At 39.0% G+C, this 24,623-nt stretch overlaps 2 protein-coding genes across 2 annotated transcripts; one reads left to right on the forward strand and one right to left on the reverse strand.

Annotated features, from left to right (window-relative positions):
* The first annotated feature begins 527 nt into the window (after window positions 1-527).
* LOC105047262 (uncharacterized) lies at window positions 528-3,152 on the forward strand. Its single transcript, XM_010926110.4, has 3 exons — window positions 528-790; window positions 1,148-1,572; window positions 2,520-3,152. Exons 1-3 carry the CDS (start codon window positions 626-628, stop codon window positions 2,956-2,958), a joined length of 1,029 nt encoding a protein of 342 aa, XP_010924412.1. The 5' UTR covers window positions 528-625; the 3' UTR covers window positions 2,959-3,152.
* A 1,220-nt stretch (window positions 3,153-4,372) lies between these two features.
* On the reverse strand, window positions 4,373-24,182 carry LOC105047261 (homeobox-DDT domain protein RLT2). The gene is given in 19 exon segments (XM_010926107.4): window positions 4,373-5,327; window positions 5,330-5,465; window positions 7,682-7,945; window positions 11,349-11,453; window positions 11,579-12,214; window positions 13,386-13,940; window positions 14,025-14,741; window positions 14,824-15,033; window positions 15,784-15,939; window positions 16,038-16,190; window positions 17,054-17,140; window positions 17,475-17,575; window positions 17,847-18,069; window positions 18,150-18,314; window positions 18,393-18,482; window positions 18,575-19,102; window positions 19,360-19,430; window positions 23,233-23,739; window positions 23,861-24,182. Coding segments are annotated over 19 exon segments (5,544 nt in total). The 5' UTR covers window positions 24,009-24,182; the 3' UTR covers window positions 4,373-4,635.
* Window positions 24,183-24,623: the final 441 nt, after the last annotated feature.

Here is a 24,623-nt window from a genome sequence, read left to right on the forward strand (position 1 = left end):
ATGATGCTTTGCAATTATGATGACATAATATCATTAAAATATAATCAAATACGGTAATTTTATTATTTTCACCAATATCAATTTTTTTTTTAAAATCAACACGCATCCGAGAATCCTTAAAATATTGCAGGTAGCAGCTGTGTGTATAATGCAATTTTTCTTTTTTTTTTTGAAGGGATCATACAAATTATCTTGAGTGGGCATCAATGGTCTTTAATCCCCCTGCCATCCCCATCATGCGAGCGTTCTTCTATGCCACCCCTTTCTAGCGAAAATGGATCATAAATGCTTAACCGTTGCAAGGGAAGAAAAGCTAGAGGTGTCCACCGAGAATTACTCGAAGAGAACATACGTAAAAGGAAAGTACCGTTGTAAGAAGAAAAAGAAGATCCGGACGCAAGCTTAGACACCATCATGTTCTCATGTCTTCCTCGTCCCCAGCTTCTTCTCGAACCTTCCACTGGCTTCTCGACTTGTCTCTCTTCCAGAGCTTTCCACGTCTCCTTCTATATATGTCTACCCCCTCCCTCCCCTTCTCTTCCTTGAAATCCAAACACTCGCAGACGAACCCCACCAAGTAGCAGAAGAAGAGCAGCAGGAATTGCAGAGAGGAGGAAGCTAGGAGATGGGAGTGGATTACTATAAGATCCTCCAAGTCGACAAGAACGCCAATGACGGAGACCTCAAGAAGGCCTATCGCAAGCTCGCCATGCGATGGCACCCCGACAAGAATCCCAACAACAAGAAGGTAGCTGAGGCCAAATTCAAAGAGATCTCCGAGGCTTACGAGGTACGCAATCCATCGCCCCACCTTTTCTCCCACTCGATTCCCACCTTGAATACCCTTCAGAGATCGCTTGTTTCGATCCTTTTGTTAGTTCTCACTTCGAATTGCCTCCGAAGATCTCTTTTTTCCAACCCTATCCCCTCCAAAGATCACTTTTTCTTTCTGTTTTCCTCTTTTTCTTAGGTCTTATATCCAATTCCCGCCTAAGGAATACTTGTTTTGCATCTATTTCAATCCATTTTCGAGTTTTTCCCTCAAATTTTTTACAAAGATTACTTTTTTACGCCTAATTCCCCCTCTCTCTTAAATTCCTATCCTCGGATCACTTTTTTTACTCCATTTTTTGCTTCTCTTCTCCAGGTTTTAAGTGATCCCCAGAAGCGCGCCATCTACGACCAATACGGGGAGGAGGGGCTCAAGGGGCAGGTCCCGCCTCCGGATGCCGGCGGGGCCTCCTTCTTCCCCGGCGGCGGTGGGGACGGGCCCACCGTGTTCCGCTTCAACCCAAGGAACGCCGACGACATATTCGCGGAGTTCTTCGGTTTCTCGAGCCCGTTCGGGGGCATGGGAGGCGGCATGAAGAAGGGTGGAACCAGGTTCTCCAGCTCGATGTTTGGGGATGACATCTTTGGGTCGGCGTTTGGTGGCGGAGAGGGGCCGATGAATTCGCGTCAGCCCGAGAAGGCGGCGCCGATCCAGAATACGTTGCCATGTAGCCTTGAGGAGTTGTATAAAGGCACAACGAAGAAGATGAAGATCTCCAGGGTGATTGCGGATATAAGTGGGTAAGTCTCTTCCGTAATTCTTTTCTTAATCTTGGAAATGTTTTTTATATTTTCGTTTTGCTTTGCTTTGCTTTGATAACTATTTTTTTCTCATTCTCTAAATTGCTTTTGTTTGGTTCAATTATAAGTGATGGAAGATGGGGTGCGTGAAACTATATCGATTTGGTGAGCTTTAATTGATGATATGCCTCGTTTATATGATTATCCAAGCTTGATTTTATTGGGATTACTTGGATTTCTATTTTGTTGCTGTTGAGTCGTGTGAGTGTGAAATATTTTACTTGGTTTGTTTTGATGAAGGGATGCTATCTTATAGTAAGTTTAAATGGTAAGTTTAACTGCTTGATTTAATTACTATTTGGTATTATTTTGGTGTAAATATCGCGACGTTCCTATATATTTTTTTTGATGGGTTCGAGCCATTCGCATCTAGAACTTGAGCTTTGCCTACTTTCCCACCAACCTCAGGTTCGTGCATGTGATTCTTTCGTGGCTTGCAAAATAGAAGCATTCCTTTGCTTTCCAAGTTGACGTGCATACCAACTCCGTAGGCTTGCAAATGCATCCCCAGTACTGTTAGATAATATGGACAAACTTTCTACCATTTCCCCTCAGGTTTACGTTATTGAGTTACTATGGAGGAAAATGTATTCTTATTTTTATTGTAATCATGCTTTTGTTCAGAAGAGGATTTTATTTTGTTTCTCATTCATGTAGATGATGAACTTGTTTCTCTTAGACATGTTTCCTTTGATAAGCTTGGTTGTTTCTGCTATATCGTTGGCTTCTGGTTCTTTGCTTGCATACACATTGGTAAATTATATGCTTTTTGAGACTCCAGCAGATGCTAGACTCGATAAAAATTGTCTTAGCAGCTTCTATATCCAGTAGAATGGTTTATGATTTCAGTGCAGTTACTGATTTAATTATTTGATAATTTTGTGCAGCAAAACAATGCCAGTGGAGGAAATCCTGACCATTGAGATAAAGCCTGGTTGGAAGAAGGGAACAAAGATTACGTTCCCTGAGAAAGGAAACGAAGAGCCCAATGTCATTCCTGCAGACATTGTTTTCATCATCGATGAGAAGCCACATCCTGTCTTCACAAGGGAAGGAAATGATCTGGTTGTGACAAAGAAAATTTCTCTTGTGGAAGCTCTGACTGGGCATACCGCCCATTTGACAACATTGGATGGTCGCAGCCTCACCATACCAATAAATTCTGTGATCCATCCCAGCTACGAGGAGATTGTTCCTAGGGAGGGCATGCCGATACCGAAGGATCCATCCAAGAGAGGAAACCTTAGAATCAAATTCGACATCAAGTTCCCAACAAGGCTTACTTCGGAGCAGAAAGCTGGAATCAAAAGGCTGCTTGGTCCTTAATCCTGAAGCGACTGGAGAGAGAAGTTTGTGAATATTTCTAGTGCGGCTTGGCTTGATGGGCTTGATGTATTTATAAGCTGAACAGGCTTTTGCAAGAGCTGTATCTGATAGCTGAGTATAAACATAATTGTAACATGATCATTTTTCAGTAATAGAAAAAAAATACAGAGATGGTCTCTTATTTTTTCCCAAAACATAGATTGTTGCTTGAGAACTGCTGTTCTTGTGATCAACCCTCTTTTTAATTGGAACCTGTACGGCCAACCCCCTACTTTGGCTGGAGATGGTGATGGCGGATCAAAAGATTTTCATTGTTAATTGTGTACCATGAAAGATCTTGAAGATGCTTCTGACGTCTATCGTCTTCATGCATCAAATGAAATTTCTCATCTTGCAGATTCTGAGATACATCGTGGCCTTGTTCTATATCCCCCACGCCATCAATAACTCATCAGGTGGCTGGTGACGGGCTTTATCTCTTCCCGTTCCTGGAGATTCTAACATAACAGCACTGATCAGTTTTTGGAATAAAAATGTAATACCCCTTTTATCTGTCCCACCTGTATTAAAATATTCAGGACCTTTGTCTCATCAATCCATCTTTCATTGACCCCATCTCTTCTCACACGGATAGGACTTCCAAGCTCCCTTCTTCCATTGACTGGAGCACTTGAGCAAAGACCATAAATCACAGTTTACAGATGAATATAACACATGCTTTAACCCTCTCCGTTCTCTTGTAGCCTTTCCCCCAAAAAAAAAAAAAGCAGACATACCGCAAGCTGAGAAATTTTTTCCGTGGGCTGAGAATTTCTTGATTGCCTGACAAATACCCAGTATTTTCTTGCACACCATCCTCCCTGTGCCACCAATAAAGAACTTGCGTGGTGACCAACCCAAGCAGTGGGGTTCTTCAACAGACCGTTCCATGCTAAACGTATGATGCCAAAGGTGGTTGAACACAATTTTCAGTTAATCTGAATATACAGACAGGCTTTCATATCAGGGACAGCTATCACACAATTGTTTAAGCAATAAGCACGCTGCCAAAAGCTTCCGTGAGAACTCGAATGCCACAAGCAAAGAAAAAATGGCAGTGGTACATCACGATGAACATGGAAACAACCGGATGATACCAAAGAATTCAAGATCTGAAAGTACTACCATGCATAGCTCGGCCCACCCTTTCAATGTGATAAACCGGGGAAGCACGGACACGCTTCCTCAACCTGACACTGCATCATAGCTAGTAATTAAATCAAATATATCCTAACCAAATGAAAACTTTTATAAATAAAAGATAAATCGTTTAATAGGTACATAGAACAGCCTTGAAAGACCTGACCGACACAAAATCTACAAATTTCTGTCACATCACTCGGTATTACTTGGCCTGATCCAATTTTGCTGCCAGCTGGACGAATAGAGCAAACCTGCCTCAAAGCAGCCCTTCCCACTGACAGAGAGGTCCTTCCCTTATCTGAGCTGTCCAGAATTCACCTCAGATTGCAGAGGCAATTAGAAAACTTCATCATACTGCCTCAGCACTTGAATACCATCAGTCATTGAAAAAAGAATAACTACAGCTACAGCTATCACCACGCAAAAAGGAAAATGGATAGTTATCATTTTCTTAAATATTTTTCTTCTACGCTATACTGGAAGAGTTAGAAATCCTTAATCACTGTATTCTGAAGAGAACGATGAAGCGCCTTCATCTTCATCTCCATTTCCTTCATCCCTGACCTCCCCCTCATCCCCAATTTCTTCATCATCTTCATCATCCACATCAGCATCCAAGACCTCATGCCCATTACGGTCCACCTCATCTTCCTCTACCTCTTCATCTCCTTCCTCGTCATCTTCTGGATCATCCTCCTCTTGACTCTCATCATCCATTAGTCCTATGGGTTTGCTCTCATCGTAGTCTATAGCATAGTCTGCTGCCTGGTCATCATACTCCTCTCCCGATGCCTGACCATTTTCATCAGATTGGGAACCTTCACTGTTGTCATCATCTTCGATGTATGCCCTACGGGTGTCCTCTAAACCCCACTCTTCTCCACCTGAGCTTCTTGGAGACTCCTCAACATTGTCCTGCTTGACACTATTACTCACGCTGTTAAAATTGCCAAACAAAGACTCCTTTCGAAATGTTGGCACCCTGCTCTCAGATCTTTGACGTGGCCTAACGGTGCGACGACCCCGCCTACGTCCTCCTCGGCCACGTGTCCTGCCTCTTCTTGTATACTTTTTTGTGGTCTTCTCAAAACTATTGATGTTATCATCTCTGAACTCTACTCTGGCGGAGCTTCCATTCCCTCTGGAGCCTCTCCCTCCACGACCACGACCCCTTCCGCCCCGACCCGGCTCCCTCGTCCGCGACCTCTACGTCTACTTCCAGGATCAAGCCACTTAGCCTCTCTCTGGTAATCTACTTGGTCTGCGGTATCTGCTGGATCCAGCTCTTGGAAGTTCTTGACCACAGCATATCTTGATGGAAGTTTCTGCAGAAAAAGATACTACAATAATCCAACAGGGCCAAAATATGCTAAATTTAGATATCTACCGTGTTGAGGGCCTGTTTGGATGCCCGCACAAAGAATTCCAGGGATAAGTTTCTCATGCAACTGAATTTTAAGAGAGTCAATGACGGTAGAGAAAAACTTGGCATCCATGGCAAGAGACCAGGAGCTGAGAATATAGTCTTTGAAAATTAAGATACAGGAATTCTTCTCAGAGAAGATTTCCAGTATCCCAATTTTTTTTTTTGAAAACACGAGCCAAAGGTTCCTTGATCAGAAACATTATTTTACTCTCAAGCTAACCGGTTCCCACCATTAAACATTCATGGTATATGCTCTGGACAGCTTACCCGCGCATCCAGACAGCTCCTTTAGAAGTCCCAACACAAAGAAAGAAGAGACACTAATCTACAAAATTTTATTTTGTTTTTTTACTCAAATAAAATCCCCAGCTAATCATTGGTAAGTACGAGGGGACTACATATGTATCAAATTTAAGCACACAACTCTATCCAATAGGACAAGCTTATTTTCCGGATAACATTAATATCAGAATTTACAAGAGCAATGTGATGCAAAAGTATTCAGATTTTACCTTACTGATAAAGTTCCTCTAGATTTAGGATAGGTTTAGTTAAAATTTTAGATGAGTCCACGAGACAAATAGGGAAACACATTAGGAACGTGGCACAGAATAATTTTAGGAAGAGTAAGAGACAAACATTTGGTGAAAATGATGACTTAGAATGGTACCCAAACCCCAATAGCATCATTCACATGTTGGTGAGTGATACTTCAATAGAATTTAGCTTGAAAATGAAGTGGTTTCTGACATTGAACTAGTGATCAAAAATGCAAACTTCAATATTTGTCCTGTTTATAAATGTATGTTGTAAAACAACAAGATGATAAAAGGAAGCCTGGCTTTAAGGGATTACAATATATACGGAGACACTTTCAATGTAACTTCCTGGAGGCAGATAACATTAACAACCAGGTCTTAGGAGGAACAGGAGCGTTCTTTTGAAATAAAATTAGAGATTTCACTAGTTCAAATCAACGTAGGACGGATTCTGGTTGTTATTTCAAAAGGCTGAGCACAACCAAGGTGCTCACAATAACTCTTGCATCCTAGCATCCCTCATTTCTTTTTGGAATTATTGTTTTTAACATTAAGCATGCAATTAAAAGTCATTTACTTTTGATGTAATATGGATAACCTAAATACAACTATTAAGGCTCCACATTTTGGTTCATGGTTGTTCTTCCTGAAAAAGAGACAGGACTTTTAAACACGATTACTGGATTGAATAAGAGCATAATTTGATTAAACCATAGATAACTTGTTTTCAAAAAGTAAGGAGATATTCTATCTCAATTTTTGAGACAAAGCATAACTAACATTACATAATTTTGCCCCCTACAACAATTTCCACATGAGAAAATTAAGTTATATTTCTAGAATAATGCTATAGGGCACCTACTATACGCATACGAAGATTCTCTTGCCATGTCGCAAGAGGGAATGACTGCAACTCAAGATCTGCCATATCGACCTGTACTGACTTGTACTGACTGTATGGTACCTTACCAGTATGGTACCAATGTTCGATTAATACATGAGTCGAACGAATCCGTACCAGTCTTTAAATCTAGCAGAATTGATCCATCCCACAGATACCACCCAAGACCGGGGTGGATACTATACCACACCAATCTATAGTCCATACCACATGGTTTTGAGCAGTACCATGATAAAAGTGAGAAAAGGCAGAGAGCTATCTCAGCACGGGAAGGTACCATACCATCCCAAACAGATGACATACTGGTATGGTACCCAGTACCAAGATTGCAGACCTCCACAAGGGGTTTATTGATATAGAGTTGCCAGATCAGCAATTGCGGGCCTACTGAACTTTTCGTGTGCACTTAACAGGTTGCCCTGAAGCATTTTCTTATCTCAAATTGAGCCAAAGTATCATATTCGTCCTAACAATATCGATGTCCAAATCCTTATATGTCACACGAATACTCTACGATTTAATCAAATTTTAGTATAATATATCAACTGAAAAACCATAATTAACCATTATGATGTTACTGATTCCTACATTCCCATCCTATCCGGTCTACAAGCTATCCCGTATATCTATTAAAAAGAACACCAAACTTCAGACGAAAAGAGCAGATGAACTTACAATGAACTCTCCTACTTCCTTCTCTTTATGAGATTCCAGCTTCTGGTGCAGCATGTAAGAAATTGAGGAATCAAAATCCAACAGTCTTAAAGTCACAGCTGCTGCAGTATCAGGCACCCATGGAAGTACAGGAACTGAACCATAAAGGCCAACAGTGCTGTCTACAAAAAATCCTGGTGTAGTAGAACTCAGCAGTTCAGTTGTTGTTTCAAAATGCGATGATAGACAGTCCCGTTTTATTGCACCTTCTAACAAAGTCAGAATCTGCAAGCAAACGAAACAAAATACAACATTACTACTAGATTTCTATATAAAAAGACACAAAACAGCAAGTCCACAAAACTAATGCTCAGCTTAGTGGTATTTGAATCCAAGGAGTGTAGCATGAGATTATATTGACACCAGAAGATACCTATTCAAAATCAGGCAATACCAAAAGGCTGAAGTAACATCCACAAGATGCAAACACCAATGACAAGTCATGCATTTGAGATAACCTATAACCATGTAACCTTTTTCCCAACTATTTGGGTTAGCATGTATTTTAAGATATAATCCAAAATTCCAAGTGATTATATCCATAGCACATTACCAGTAACAAACCGATTCACATTACTTAAAAGAATTCACAAAATATAAGGTATCTATAGTCAATACTACTTCTTTAACTTCCGGTTATATTTTTTTCTTTTTAAGTTTTACAAGTCTATCCAGAAAAGTTGGTGAATTTTCCAAAGTTTCATGAAGTATCAAATTTCCCCTCTATGAAAACTAGAGAATATTCTTTTCTAGGCCAACACAAGTTCCACCTGGAAAATATATCGAGTCCACTTAACATTAATTCAATTCAGATTCTTTCTCAATCTTGAGTAGCGGTCAGGATCTACTTAAGAATACAACCATGGTTGGTCATACCACCCCATGTGGAGCATACCATACTGTCCGGTCTCATACCATACCGACACTTGATATGTTGTCTTGTACTATATTAAACCGCATACCAATACTGTAATAGGATGGTACCAGTAGGGGGTCCAGTACTAAGATGGTGAACCTTGAGTGCAACAAACCCATAGATAAGCTGCTTGTGCTTCAGATCTATTATGCAGTTAAGAAGCTTGATACCATGTTCAACAAAGCAAGATGCTTGCTTTTGCAATCCACCAGCCACCATTGCATAAGTGTGCTGTCTCTCTTTCAGGCAATGCAATGAAATAAGGACAATTTACTTTTGACAGGCACACTGATAAAGAACAACTGGTACAAAATATACATTGAAGATGAACCAGGTATTTTCCAAACTGTATTACTGCTTATTTTCGTCTGATATAACAATGCAATATTTATTTTTAAAGTTATGCAAGCACTTTATTCCAACTTGGCCATATCATATATGCAGAATACCTATGGCATTGCAATTCTTAGGATCATTGCTATGCCATTTTGTATTGGATAACTCTCCTCCCTCCTGGAATTGGAAATCCTTTATGGGTTGAACTTGGTTATGCAAACCAGCATTAGCAAGACTAATATTGGAATATTTAGGGGTTATCCAATACAGTATGATGTGCAGGGAGTGAGAAACTGCAGGTGGAGAAGTCTGCAAATACTGAAAAGTGGAGAGTAAGCAGGCAATACCTCCATCAAGCATGAGTAAGAACTTACAAAATAATCCAAAAAAAAAGTATTATTAGCAGTTTTACAAGAGAGTTGAGCTATGTACCCATGCCAGCATGTATACTGTACACACTCATCTGATTCCTAGGAACTACCTACATGCTCATCTGATTCACATGACAGCCAGAACATTAAGTGGGAAATGCTGTGTTGCAAGCTGCATGTGGACAATTGTTCCACTACATGCAAATGCAAATCTATCACTGTCCTTCACATCTACAATTCTACATGCATGTGACATGTATTTACAATGTTTTATACTGTATTACATTCATAATATAACACATTAAAATAACAAGAAGATAAAGTGAACAATTCAAACTTGTGCATGTGTACACCAAACAGTTCCATTATAAGGAAAAAATATTAATCATTATCTTGACTATTGATGCAGTGACTTAAAGTTAAACAATGACTATAAATTTCATCAGAAACAAGCCAATATTTCTTGCCAACACTGTAGCTAAAACCTTGATAAGAAGCAGATAAAATTCACATGGTGCCAAACAGATGAATTATGGCAATTGAAGCATTCCTTATGATGGTCAATAACTGCCAAGGGCAATGGAGACAATTTATGATCCCAAGCCACAAAAATGTGCCACCAATGTTGATCGGATTACAAAGTCGGCAATAATTACAAGCAAAATCCCAGGAAAATAACACCTACATCTTCAATAGACCTGTTCACAGGCCCAGCCAGCTCAAGCCACAGTCTTTTGGGTGGGCTTCGGCCAAGGTTTTAGGCCTGGCAGGTTGGCTAGGCCTGGACAACAGGCCTACTTAATAAATGGGCTGGGCTTGGGATTCAAGTCCGGCATGAGCCCCTGTATTGCCTGAAATCTTTCGTGTTGATTGTTTGTGTTTGATGTATTTGTAGAGTTACTTGACAATCGTTGATGATATTTGAACTTAATAGGGTAATAGACATGTCGTAGGCTATTGACAATATTTAAATATTATATTTAGCTTTTTTAAAAAAATAAATTTAAGCAATTAAAAAAAAAAAAAAAGAAGAAGCCCAGAGCCCAGGCCTAAGTAAATTGTTTGAGCAAAGCCTAGCCTGGTTCATGAATAGGTCTAATCTTCAATCATGGTCACTTTTATACTATATTTTTGTTAGCTTCCGATGAGTAATTAACTGAATCACAATTAAGGTTTCAAGTTTTGGTGTAAATGCATGGGCCATGGCACACATGTCATGCCATGTCAAAATAAGAAAGTCAAAAGAAAAACATAGTTATTTAAAAAGAAAAATAGATTCAGTGTCAACTCATGTTGGGACCCAATTCTGGAACATGATCATGATGCATTACTTCTGGTTTCATTTAATTGATATAACAAACATTCAACATTACGTTCATATTTTACAAAAGCAAAAAGAATGGGGGAAAATGAAGTGAACAATCCAGGAATCCCACATCCAAAAAGACAACCAACTGGAATGCTCAATCAAAAATTACTAGATTGGAAGCTGTTTCACCCTGATTAATTTGAAGATCTTTCCCCTAATTGTGTTCATTTCAGGTCAGGGCCACGGATAATTTTGGTCAATGACAACAGAAGAATACCAAGGACAGTTAAGCTCCCAAAGCCGACAAGGGCCAAAGCAACCAAACGTCAAACAACATAGAGTACCAAAAGCTAATGAAACCATATTTAACAATTTCCTAGCACTAGCATTGAAACTTATTACCTTAATGCCAATTTAATTTCATGAAGACAGCTAATGCCAACAGGAAGCATTTAATTTACTGTACGGTAGAAGTGAAACAGCAAATAGGCCATTGAAACCTACATTAGATAGACACAAGGTTTATGATGCTCCTCCCATTGAGTAAAGAATTTCAAAGAGTGGTGAAATAAGAAAAACTGTTATTTAACATTATTGGTTTCTATTAGTTTTAGCATAATTAGTAGGAAAAACCATATTAAAATGATCATATCACAAATTAGATATTATGAGGTTGATATGTAAAAGTAATGCAACCTGGAAGAGTTCCTCAGCAGATGATGAGGAGTGCAACTTTACACCCCAAGACTTTCTATATCCTTCAGTCCAAAAAGGCTGAAGAGCTTCTGCTGGAATGGAGACCTACAAATACAGCAAACGCTAAAGTGAAGACAAGCAGAAGAAACCACAGTAAGTTAAACAAATTTAATTCAAAAAATGAAACTTATTAAAAAAAAAAAAAAAAAACTAAAGCGATGTCACAACACCTCAATCACAGCCAACTTTGCCTTAAGCAGCCTGATCCCAATGGGAGGAGAAGAATCTGAAACTTGCATTTTCAACTCAGAGTCCATTTTTCGCTTTTCTTCACACTGAGTCACATGTTCTGAGAAATTCGAATCAGCATTATGAAAGGGTTTGAATGTCTTGTGGCAAGTAGGGCAATGCCTTTCTTCAGCTAAGTAAGACTGGTAGCAGAAATGACAAGTTTGTAGCAGCTCAGAACATCTTTTCTTCCCATATTTCATGGCACATAACATATGAGGATTGTAGCATTCTTTCCACATCCATTTTAAGTAGCCCTGGTACCTTTGCAAAGCAGCATTCTTCTCGATCCCATTCCGCCCAAGTTCAATCTTGAAAGATTTCGAGAATTCCAATGCATCAGAAGTATGACCACAGAGAGTACTGCTGGGACTATCAAATTCAGTGCTGCAATCAGGACTTGATGTCATTTCAGTAGCCCCTCCTTTTGCAGGACCTCCAGCTGAGTTCAGAGAGGTGGTACATTTTTTCCTCCTAATTGCTTCTTTGAAGGTTGTCTCAATTCTTTGCAACATAGAATGCAAATGCGACTCCCTAATACCACGCGTATCAAGGGCAGCCAGAAGAGCATCAAATGCCTGCATTTTTATTCAGGAAAACATTATATTACAAAAAAAAAAAGCATAATTCACAAGGATCATGTGCCACATTCAATACTTAAGTATATGTCGTGAACGAACCCAAGATTACAAAACAGCAGAGTTCAATTGGTTTCATATGTGTTAAACTTCAATAGTGATTTACTTCAAAAAAATGAACTTCGCCTTCTTTTGATGCCTATGTCACCCTAGCCCGACTGATAGAAATTAGTGAACCTAAGATGGTAAGCACTAAAGGAACAAACACATCATTCCTCCAGTAAATGTTGCATGACACGCACAAGCAAAGGATGGAAGGAAATTATACTAGTGATCCAGATAGTGTCTGACATGGCCCCTCATTCTTATTCATAGCTATAAAAATGCTCCTTTCCATTAGATAAGAAATGAATGAAAAAAGAATGAATGCAGATTATTTGTTGACAATAACTTTGGAAATGAAATGAGTAGGGAGACCGAACTACAAATGCCCATGCAATAATTATGAGCTTAAAAAAATGCAAGATTAAATAATCGAGAAAAAGAAAGTATGAAGTTTCCAACCTAGTCTATATGATGGTTCATTTTTTGGCAAGATGAGATATCCACTAAGCTATTTCCCCTATGCCCTATTCATTCATTATTAGCCCCTTCAGTTCCTCAATCTGTATCTTGCCACTATACTAGCATAGCTTGCAATTCTTGACATGCCAATCAAGTTTTTACATACTTTAATTCTGTGGTAGCATTTAGATAAACTGTGGTTATTGAATCAAATTGGGAAAAAAAAAAGTTGATCCAGCAAATTCAGAAATGCACTGTACATGAAATTATTGTGAACATAGCAAGAACTATTGCACTACCCAGTCCAAGCCAATTAAAGAACACAGAATTTACTATATATAAACATCTAACAGAGAGAAACAAGTATTCGAAAAAGGAAAACATCAAAAAATGGCATGAAAAAAATGAGCCGACAACTTAAATACAGCACCTGAAATTTAAATTCAAAATTGTTTTGATAACTACATAGTTGACTGCAACTTCTATCTAATTAGACAATAAGTTTGTCACTGACAGATATTCTGCTTAGAGAGTAAGTATGCATCCTCCACTAAAAGTAGGTAAATACAATTAAAATTCTAACTATAAAAACAAAAGAGATGAGCACCTCCTCTGAATCAAGAAGCCTCCAAAAGCCATCTTTGGACTCAAAGAAGATTCTTCCTGAACCAGGATCATTTGGTGAAGCAGATGTTGAAAACTGCCAGTACCGATTACGCCTACGATCTTGACCCAAGGGCAGAGACCTATATACATATAGTTGTTCTGCCTTGTGACCAATGTATGATTTTAACTGGGAACGTGACTTCTCAGCTGCATATCCATATTGTTGAGGAGGAAGAGTGTCTGCATTTGTAGAAAAATCTTGCCCTAAAGAATTCTTCTCAGCAGACACATTACTAATAGTTATCTGACTGTTTTGCTCAAGATACTGGTCATTGGTGATGGTATTTGGATTCCCATCACAGCTCTGATTCTCAACAGTGTGCAGTGGAGTTTGATCTCCCTCTGTTGCGGCATTTGTTTGGGTTGCCTCAGCTTTGCTCCCTGTGAAAGAAGTATACTGTAATTTGCTTGCATACTCTTCTTTAAAACGTCTTTTATCAAGCTGTGCCTCCGCCCACATTTGCTTCTTTAGAGCATTTGCAGCTTCCAAACGTTCCTGGAAGACTGTGCTTTAGATGACAGGTCACAAATAGAAACAAAAGTAAGAAAAAACATAGTACAAAAATAATCAAATTGCTACCTCAAGAATAACACGTATGGAGTTTCCTTCAACAGCAACACCAATCAAGGCCACAAGCGCCTTAACACGCTCTTCAACACTAAGATCAGAATAATCACCTTCTGTCAGTCCCTGAACCCATGGTTCACCAAAGTTGCTTTCATCAACCTCAATGTCCTCCATGTCAGCACTAACTACCCCATGGCAGTTTGAATCAACATCAAGGGACTGGGAAGCACCTGAAGCACTTATCACTTTGGAATTTTCAGGAGGAGGAACCGAATGACCTTTTTCCACATTCCTAGAAACATTCCGTGGAGTTAATTCGACCTCATCACAAACTGCCTCCTTGTTAGTACCTAGGGAAGTTGATGCTCTAGTATCTTTTAATTCAGTTGCAAAAGGAACATTCTTGTTCAGTTTTGCTTCAATACTGGCATCATCAACTTCAGGGTCATCAGCAACATCACATTCAGAATCTTCATCTCTTTCAGCATCATCAGCATCTTCTGCATCCTTCTCAGCTTCAGAATCTGAAAGTCCATTTTGGAATACTCGTATCTTTTCTCGTGCAGCTGATAGTACAGCTTCTGCATCAGCAGGATCTTTTCTAAAAGGAGGTCGCACACAATATGTTGAAGGAGCTGTTCTTTCAAAAAGTTTTGTATCTCTGGACAATGCGGCAGCAATAGATGCCTCTGGTGTCTTGCTTGTCGTGAGATCCCTTAAACCAGATTTCTGACAATGAGGGGACCGCAAAAGAAAATTCAGATGACCAGGTCATGGAGAGGAAGAATTTGACAATTGACAGGACACATACCTGAATCTTGTCTGCAACTTCTAGTATTGTGAGGCCTTTGCTTCCCTCGAGAGAAAGGACATGAAAAGCAGCAAATTTGACAGTACCAGGGGTTAACCGGTGCCGAGATCTACGCCTATGAGTATAACCTTTTTCTTGCATCCATGCAACTGCATTTTCAGCAGCGGAACCATCCCGTAAAGTGGAAATTACATCCTCACCATCATTACCCTGACAAGCAAAAGAAAATTTTGTAAAAACTCCACTAAAAAAGATAAATGGCCTATCGGATACAAATACGAATCGGACACTAGTATAGCTGTATTTGTATCCATATTCTTTCAGCAAATATGAATCAGGTACTAATATATTTATATTTGTATCTCATATATTAAATCCCCTGGGAAGGCTGTCCCCATGAAACAGGATACATTGCCGTCCCAACATTTGGGATAAAGAATGCTCCAAGATGTGCCAATCGAGATGCTGAGGTGATGGCAGGATGGTCCTGACACATGGGATGATACCCCATCCCGATGTCCCATGGGATATCTTCCTGGGACTCAAACCCTTGTTTATATCCTGCTGGGGCATCCTGCAAACCCATGATTCTCATGACAAATATAAACTACTAGTTATAAAGCATATTAATGGCCTGGTCTAGAGGAAAAACTCGAGGGACAAATTTAAAGTTCCATCGTAAAGCAATCAAAGTGCATTTTTTTAATGCCTAATCTTGTTAACAAATAAAATCCCAAATTGGCAACTGTCTGTCTTGTCTTCTGAAATGAATAAGACTGACCTTTTAACTGTGCTTCCCTAATTCTTTATGATAAATATATGTGCATCCAGACAATATCAGTACCGCGAACGGATATAGCCACATCAACCAAGGCAGGTCCAAAGATGCTTACCAAAGTTTTGCAGGAATTAGATTAAGATGTGAACATTATTTTAGAAGCTTCATCAGGGGAAGGATACCTCATTGTCATCACGGAAATAAACATGTTCCACATTTCTTTTCTTCAATTGAGGCCCAAATCCAGCTGACAAAGCAAATTGTCGCAATATTTCAGGCCATGTCAAGTAATTTAAGTGGCGCTGCCAGCTGCGTATGTTGAAGCCCCAAGCATATGCCTATAATGACAGTGAAAGTTGAAAAATAAGGAGATATATTAGACACAAAGTAATATTGAGAAATTAAAGTACAGGGCAGGTGCAAAACACCAACATACCCCTTCAACAATCTGTGGATGACCTCCTCCTGTACTAGCAGCACTATTTTGGTTAGCTCCCATTGCAATAGCTGGAGTCCTTGCAACATCCTCGATATCTTTAATGATAGATTTCAATAAAGCAACATGTATCTCCCCCAGCAGTCTCGAGTCCTGGGAAAGCTTAATGTTAGATCGGCAAAACCAAGACTGCTTACTTGGTTGGCAACTGGGAAACAAACTAGCATCATCTAGGATCAACCACACATTTATCCTAACTACATATTACATAATATCCTTGAAAAAGTTTGGCCTGACTAGATAGTGGATGAAGATAAATGCACTCCTTATCAATATATATGCCCTTTTTAAATATCATTTTTAAAGAGAGATAGCTCCAAGGGAGTGCCTTCATCAAAAAAAGTGCTATTAACAGTTCACAAAATACACCACAATGCCTCAAAAAAACATTAAACTATTTCCAAATATACAATTTTATCATCATTTTCACTTCATCAGGGAGATAAGAGTACAAATACCCCAAAATTTTAAATTTTGGAAACATACTGCATGGTATAACAAGTGGTGCACAGAGCACGTGCAAGACACAAGTAGTCACATATCTGTCTCTGCATGTATACAAAGCTGAGTTTGAGCATTGGGGCACAATGTGACTAGAAGCAAGCTTACTCCAGATCAAGCCAACAGTGGCGATAAGTGGAAAAGAAACTTCTACCAGTCTATAATCAAATTTAGAAAGCATTAAAATATTTGAATAAATCAAGTATATATAATGGAGATGGGTCTAGCTAGTCCAAAAACAATATATCCAGACAAGCATTGATCTTTATGAATGTCAGCCAGAGTCTAGACTCTAGACTGATTGCAGACCAAGCTAGTGCCTTGCAACCTTCATGCTCCTGACTTCAGACTTCCACGTTGTTTATAGCACTGGTGCAACAGCAAATAATTCCAGGATGCAGAAAACGTAAGATAACAAAGTTCAGATGATTAAAAGCATTGTATAGAGGACTCACATAATCATGGAGAGATTGAACAAACTCATCAAGAGTGAATGGCCAAAGTCCAAGGACATCAGCAAAAGTAATTAAAAATTTCCAAACCTGAAATTGATAGACAGTGGCATTTAATATGTGTTAGGAAAAAATAACTAACGAACACATATAACAAGAAAGCATCATATTAAGTGTAAATGGAATTTTAGTAAATCCATACTCATGAAAGCTATAAAGAACATCACCAGCTTTCTTATATGATAAACAAATCACACATGCATAATCTAGCTTATTATGTCAGATATCCAAAATAAAATAAAATAAAAGTACATTCGAGCAACAAAAGATGTTAATTGAAAACAAAGTCATCACAAGAGCAATCAAGTTGAACATGAAATATTAAGCAAAGCAATGTATAATAGCCAGATCAGAAGAAAGGTACCATAAGAAGGTTCCCAATGTTCTCTTCAGAATCCATCCAAGGTTGAATTGCAAAAGGTCTCTTCAGTTGCACTGATTTGGGCGGAAATAAACTCAACATATCTGAAGCACATGGAAGTGTCGAATTACTGATCAAAGTTCATAAGATTCTTCGCGATGGATTTTGAACAACCCTCAAGTTGACTTTTATTTATATAGCAGAAAGCAAAAAAAATTAATCATGCTTATAAGCAAACATTGTAACTTCACCAACAAAAATCATTTTTTCTAACTAAAACTAATTCATGTCATTTCCCAAACTTCAGGTTCCAAAAGCAATAAATGTACAAGGCAACTTCATAGCTGAGCTGTATATGTTATAAAAAGAACATACCTCTAAATGAATCTAGCTGCTGCAGCGTATCACAGTCAAGTGAGAAAATTGAGGACAATCCTTTACTTGATGCAGCCAACTCCATTAGTTCTAAGCGCTCATCTTCAATAAGCTCCATATATTCTCTAGCAAGCCTGCGAGCTGTAGCCCTCTCATGAGCAGCTTTAAGCCTTGCAGCCTCCTTCTCTCTTCGCAGTTCTTCTTTCTGCCTCATCTTCTCAGCCTGAACTCATCCCAAAGAGAATCATATTAATTTACTTTGTAAAAAGGAAACTCAAAAGTCCATACTGTTGAGATGCTTACTCTTCGGGTTTCTTTCTGCAAGAATTTCTCCTTGCGCTCAAGTGCACGTCTTTGTTCCCTTTGAAATCTCACTTCCTCTCTCTGTTTTTCACGCATCATCCTCTCTTCTTCCTTTCTTCTTTCACGGTCATGCCTTTCCATTTCCCTCCGCATTTGTTCTTCTCTCTGTGGATGAAAATCTTTAGTTCAGCAAGCAGTTAATGAACGTCATCAGAGACAAACATTCAGAAAAAATAGCAGCACCTTTCTTCTCAAAATATCTTGTTTTTCAAGCTCTTTCCGTATCCGCCTCTCATGGGCTTCAACCTCCTTTGCAATTCTTGCTTCTTCACTCTGCATATGTTGAGAGTTTACATAAAAACAGAACCAACTTATTTTTAAAAAAAAAAGGATCAGAAGAAGCTTGGTCACTAGGTCATGCATACCTTGCGTTTCCTCTCCATACGAGAAGAATCTTCATCACGAAAAATCCTCCTATCAGATGATAAATATGGATTTTCTAATCCCATGACTTGATGAACACCAAATTGAGTGTCACTTGAAGCACTGGCAAATGAGCTGCTGTGCGGAGCAGTCTCATACTCTGTTGCAACTGCAGAATAAATTTGCTGCCGGCCTTGATGAGACAAGAGGTTGGCACCAGACATTTGACCTTGAAAAGTGTAATTAGGAGCCAGCTGTTCATTTCCATGCAAATATTGCGCTCCTGAAGTTAAAGATGGAATCCTGGTACCAGGAGCATCCACTGAAGAATCATAGAAATGAGATTGAGATACCCTGTCATATGCCTCTGATCGGACACTTGGCTGCTCAGGTAGAAACTGATATTCATGAAGAGCCCTTGGACCCATCTGAGGATGAACTACACTAGAACCTCCAACTGCCGGCTTCCTCTTCCCATTAGATGAACTTGGCATTAAACAATGTTCTACGCTAGGCAAGAAAGTTGATGCCTGCAAACAAAAGCCAGAGTATTCCAAATGTTGAATGGAATATATGATTTCTCTTCTGCAAAAGATAAATCAAGACTCATAATGCTAACCTAGAAGTAGAGACTGTAGGACATATCAATATTAAAAGGTGTTAGATTTGGAAAAGTTAAAACAAAAGCCTATCAAATCATAAAATCAGGGATGTAAACCAAATGCAAATTTGCCAATAGCAGCAGAATATGATAGATGATAGTGGCAAAATAGAAGACCTTAATCACCTTTGCATCATGCCTCTCAAACATTTTGCCATCATAAGGTCGCAAAGGCTGCTTCTGCTGCGATGGCATTGCTGTAAAAGAAGAAAGCGAATAAGTTGGAGAATGTGCATATAATCAGCATCAGCAATCAATCAAAATATAAGTAAAATATAATATCCGATTGACAAGACTGATTCACAAAATACATACTCGCAACTCATAATAAACACTGGACTTGAACTCCGGGTGAGCGGCATCATCCATGATTATATATTAATACAATTCAGCCTTGATATTTATGACTTTCTTATTTGGAAGACCCAATATATAAACTGATTGTTTATATATTTTCTTTTAAAAAAAGAAGTCCAAATTAAAACTTCAAAGATAGTATTTGATGCTTATTCAAACCAAAAAATAAAGAAATCCGCTATAACACACCCCTTCTTCTCGATTGGTTATGAACACATTGATTCTGTATAAATTCACTATGATGCCAGTGTGAATGCGTAGACATGCCTAGTGTTTTTCATCAATTCAAAAGCCAATTGTATTTTATTTTTTTTTTAAAATATCAGACTAAAAGGTAGATACCACATGTAATTCCTAGTTTGCTATACACAAGCTTGACGTCCCTTCTGCCCTCTTTAGGAACCAAGAAGGTAAAGGCTACCAATATCTAGCTTGCAAATTAAGAATAAAAAATGAGGCAGATCCTATCATAGAGGAATATTTCAACCCACCTTAACAAAGATGTCTGTCAAAGTTGTAGTTCACAAACAAAGAACATAATAAGCAACAACAACTATGATAAGAGGGCCTTTAGTTTCCTAGTATATCTGGATTGCAAAAAATCTCTTAATGAAATAGCTTCAGCATATGCTAGCAATTCTTCACCGTGATAGCAGTAATGATACTAAATCTAAGATGAACCTTTTATTAATCACTTTATTCAGACACAGGACTACTCAAGAGTGCATGTTATATGGGACTTTCCATTTCAATATATCTGCACTGATTTGATCAACATGTCGAAAGCCACATATATACATGTACAACTATGTATACGTTCACATGCAGCATTGCATATATGCTATATACCTGAATGCAAAAGCATCCAAATGCGTACCCACATATATATGTAGGAGCGCCTGTTCCTGCATGTATGTATATCACCAGGATTTGGTGTCCGCATTTGGAGAATGACAGGAAAAAATTAATTATATAGATGTAAATATTTGATGCTGATATCCATGGCATGGAATAAATGTGACCAGAACTAGAGGCACTGCATTGGCCAGGAAACAGGAAAAATGAGCATGTTTTCTCCCATTTGAGGTCAAGGTAATCCACTGGGAACATTATGCACAAGGTACCTAGGTCCAGTTACAATGAGTTGCATTATGAAGGTATATACCAGAGGATCTAAAGGGTTATAAATGTTATGCCTCAAGATACTGCATTTTCCCCATACTCATCATCACATGTTTATGTTGTTTGCAAAAATCCTAAAAAGTGTATTTCCTAGTAGTACTGGCAATAAATAAGTGGCAAAAGAATTTCACTCCCTTATGGGGCCTCTAGTGCCACCCAACTTGATAAAAAGCACCAACAAATTCAAAGGCACCTCAATGACTGCACAAACAACATCATTCACAATTTTTTCCCTGAAAATTAGGATGAGTGGAAGCCTGTCCAGTATTGGGGTGATGGCAGGGTCAAACTTGGGTCTCTTGTATCAATATAAGAGCCTTTAACGGCCCCACCAGGCATCATCCTCACATCACTATCATGTTTAGGTTCAACTTACTTCACTATTTTGAATTTAAAAAACAAACTGCAATACATCCAGCACACAATAGTAAACAGCATCAAACTGATATCACTTGATCACTATACGAATCTGATAAATGGCATCATATCATGAATTACAGAGCATATAATAATTTAACTGCCTAATGGGCATATGAAGCTGCCAACCACCATGTGCCACCTCACACATAAAGTCATACTGATTAGTGTCCAGTATTAATTATGCAAAAAAAAAAAAAAATCCCTGCATAACATTTTCTTTATCTTGCATTATAATGTAAATGTTGTGTTTATTGGTCTTTGCAGATTGTCTACCAAATAAAAATCTTCTAACCAAGTAATCAACAGTTACCAAATATTATAAGAAATTTCTCATGTATTTATTTTTCTATTTTTTAATGAATGTTTTTAGAAAAACTCCTCTTTTCCAACTCAATTCTTTCCCTTATTTCTTACAAAATTAGTTTGGAAGCCTATAAAAAATATTTCCTCCCTTGTTTGCTAAAGGGAATTATTAGAACATTATCTGAAATATGCTTGTGCCATATAAAAGAGAAGACAAACTCTTCCTGACACTCATACAATAATTCTACTTTTGGCTAAAACTTAAACACATTTTTTAATAGATGTGTGATACAGAGCTCAGATTTTCATTTCCACTATTAAAGGGCCATGCCTTTTACATCATTCTTCAAACAGTAGCTCAAAAACTTGGAGAAAACTGCATCTACTTAACAACGACAACTAGACAAACCTGAAATCTTGAATCCATCCAAAAAATTAATGACTTCTCATGTCGTCACAAGTCATGTGTACTGGTGTAACAGACTCTTGAAAATCCATTACATAGAAGGTAATATTTTTTTGTGTGGACAAGTACCTAATATTTTGGTTTCCAGGTCATGTCAAACTGTTTTATCGGCAAGCATGAACCAGTACCAATGCTTGTGTTCTTGAAATTGACCATAAAAAATCAAATTTAATGATTAACAAGTTTTAGTTTCATCTTGCTGGACCATAGTAAGGAAAATAAATATTTTCTGACAAAAATCATAAGCAACTCAAGTGACCTAAGGACTTCAATCCTGTACATGACATATTTTACACTAACAGAAGGCACTCAAGAGGACAAAACTACAACGAGTTAGAAAATGCATGCACTAGTAGATGTGAAAAAATTTTAATGGCGGTGAGCAAACTCCTCAGATACTTTACAGGTTGCAATCAAATGTCTGAAAAGCCCAACACATCAGAAAATTACCATGTCTGGTGGACAAATTGTGATAATCCAATGGAGCCAGTAATTTAGTAGAAGTCAACACAATGTATGTTAAGTTCAAGTCAAATGAACAGAATTATTAAACTTAAAATGAAACAATGACAGAGCTGCATTAAATTCTTGTTCCAGCCAATCTCATGTGGCAATAATGCAACTACCAGAAACACCTATCCCCTCAATCATCTGAACAGTGCACCTTATATAGTGTTCTCCAAAAAAAAACATTTCTAGGATTCTAAGGAGGATGATAAAACTAATAGTAACAGAACTACACAACTAGATACTGTAATTTCATGAAATAACTAACATGAGCAGGAGCCTCTTTACCACAAGTTATTTCTCATGCATAATATCCTTGCCCTGCTTTGGAAATTTTCTTGTTACAAGAAAATCACAAGAAATAAGGATATAACTACTGGAAAAGGTTCCCTACCTCCTACCTTTAAATCTAAGAGTATTAACAGATAAGAAACTCCATCATCATGAATCTAGAACAATAACATGGAATTCCCAATATCAGTGAATTGAAACGGACATTAGAATCATATATTAGTAATACTAGAAGACAGAAAGAAACAAACTCTTAAAACGTATAAACTATTAGTTAAACATCTAGAACAAGTTGAAGCCCATAAGCGAAAAAATGTTCCAATAGGGACTAGCAGTTGCAGGTCAAAGAACTCAAGGCATTAGCAACGCTACCCATCTCTAGCCCTCATAGAAACCTTAAAAAAGAGCTGCCCGGTAAAGCGCTTCACAAAGAGCATATGCTACCATCATAGCTAGTATAACTATATCTGTACCTATGGGTGCACCAAAAGCACCAGGCGGCAAAGGATCGAACTCTACACCGAGAATGGGTCCATCCTCCCTCAGCGGCTCCCCAAGCTGCGCTTCCACAGAAGCAATCACACGGAGCTCGGCCACTGAGAGGGGCAGTGGCTGCACCACCGGTAGCAGCCCCGGTGGAGGCTCATGATACCTCTTTCCAGCAGACGACATCTCCAACGCGATCCTCGAGACAGCTGCAGCAGACCGGGAGACGGCCTTCCTTGTCTCTCCACCACTCCCAAGCCCCCCTGCAAAGGGTTTCGAGCTCAACCCCGCCCCTGCACTCCCTGACCCCATCATCACATCACCCCCCGCCGCGGCAGGCGGCTGCGGCTCCTCCTCCTTCCGCTGCCTCTTTGCCGGCGGGAACTTCCGGTCCTTCAGCCTCCGGTGACAGAACCACATCTGCAGCTGGCGATCCGATAGCCCCGTCTTCGCCGACAGCTCCGCCCTCAGCACCTCCGACGGATAGGTCTCCACTGCCCAAAACAAAACCAAATCAAATAAAAAAAAAAAGAAAAAAAAATCCCCACCCGATCGATCTCTAAAACCCTAGAATAATCGTGCAAAAAAGAATCAAAAAGGGATCGATCAACAGACCGGCATAGGTTTTCTCCAGAACCTCCAATTGGTACGGGCTCTTCATCTTCCTCTTCGGCGGTTTCGTATCGCCCCCCTCCGGCGTCGATGCCGGCTTCTTGCACCCCTCCGGTGGGGGCTTCCCCTCGCCGCCCTCTCCGATCTCCATCGGCAGCGGGCCAAGCCCTAGACCAAGAATAGGATGAAGATTGGAGGCGAAAAGTCCGAACCTAAGTCTTCTGTTTTTAAGAGGACAAATTCCTTCTCCGCATCAATTTATACCACGAGGAGGAAAAAAAAGGACCACAATTTGGCGTGGAAAAAAAACCAAAAGAAAAAACCAAAAAAAAAAAAAGACGTCGAGATGTGCGGTGAGATTCGGCGGAGAAAAATAATAATAATAATAATACCAAAAAGAATAATAACACCACCGAAAAAGCGAAGAACAATAAGAACGAACAGAGAGGAATTAGAGAGAGGGGCGGGATAAAAAGATGGAGAGAAGAGAATGAGGCGGAGAAGGCAACTAGAATAAGAATACGAGGAATAAAAACAGTGGTTGGTTTGGATTCGGTGTTGGGTTTGGGGTGGATTAAAGAGGAACAGAGAAGGAGAGCGGTGGATTGTTTCCATCTATTATCTTTGGAAGGAAAAAAAAAAAAAGAGAGAGAACGTTGCGTGATGTAATGTGTGCGAGGATTATTTTTTCTTTGGTGTGTGATTTCTGGAAAAGTAATGATTTAAGAGAGAGGAGTTGTGGAGAGGACTTGGTAATTCGGGATGA

This window comes from Elaeis guineensis, chromosome 6, assembly GCF_000442705.2.
Source record: "Elaeis guineensis isolate ETL-2024a chromosome 6, EG11, whole genome shotgun sequence".
NCBI lineage: Eukaryota > Viridiplantae > Streptophyta > Magnoliopsida > Arecales > Arecaceae > Elaeis > Elaeis guineensis.

Excerpts from the sequence above, each read along its gene's own strand:
- LOC105047262 (XM_010926110.4), top strand. The coding sequence starts at position 626 with ATGGGAGTGGATTACTATAAGATCCTCCAAGTCGACAAGAACGCCAAT. Across the intron at positions 791-1,147 it reads AGATCTCCGAGGCTTACGAG|GTTTTAAGTGATCCCCAGAA; the intron begins GTACGCAATCCA and ends TCTCTTCTCCAG. Across the intron at positions 1,573-2,519 it reads GTGATTGCGGATATAAGTGG|CAAAACAATGCCAGTGGAGG; the intron begins GTAAGTCTCTTC and ends AATTTTGTGCAG.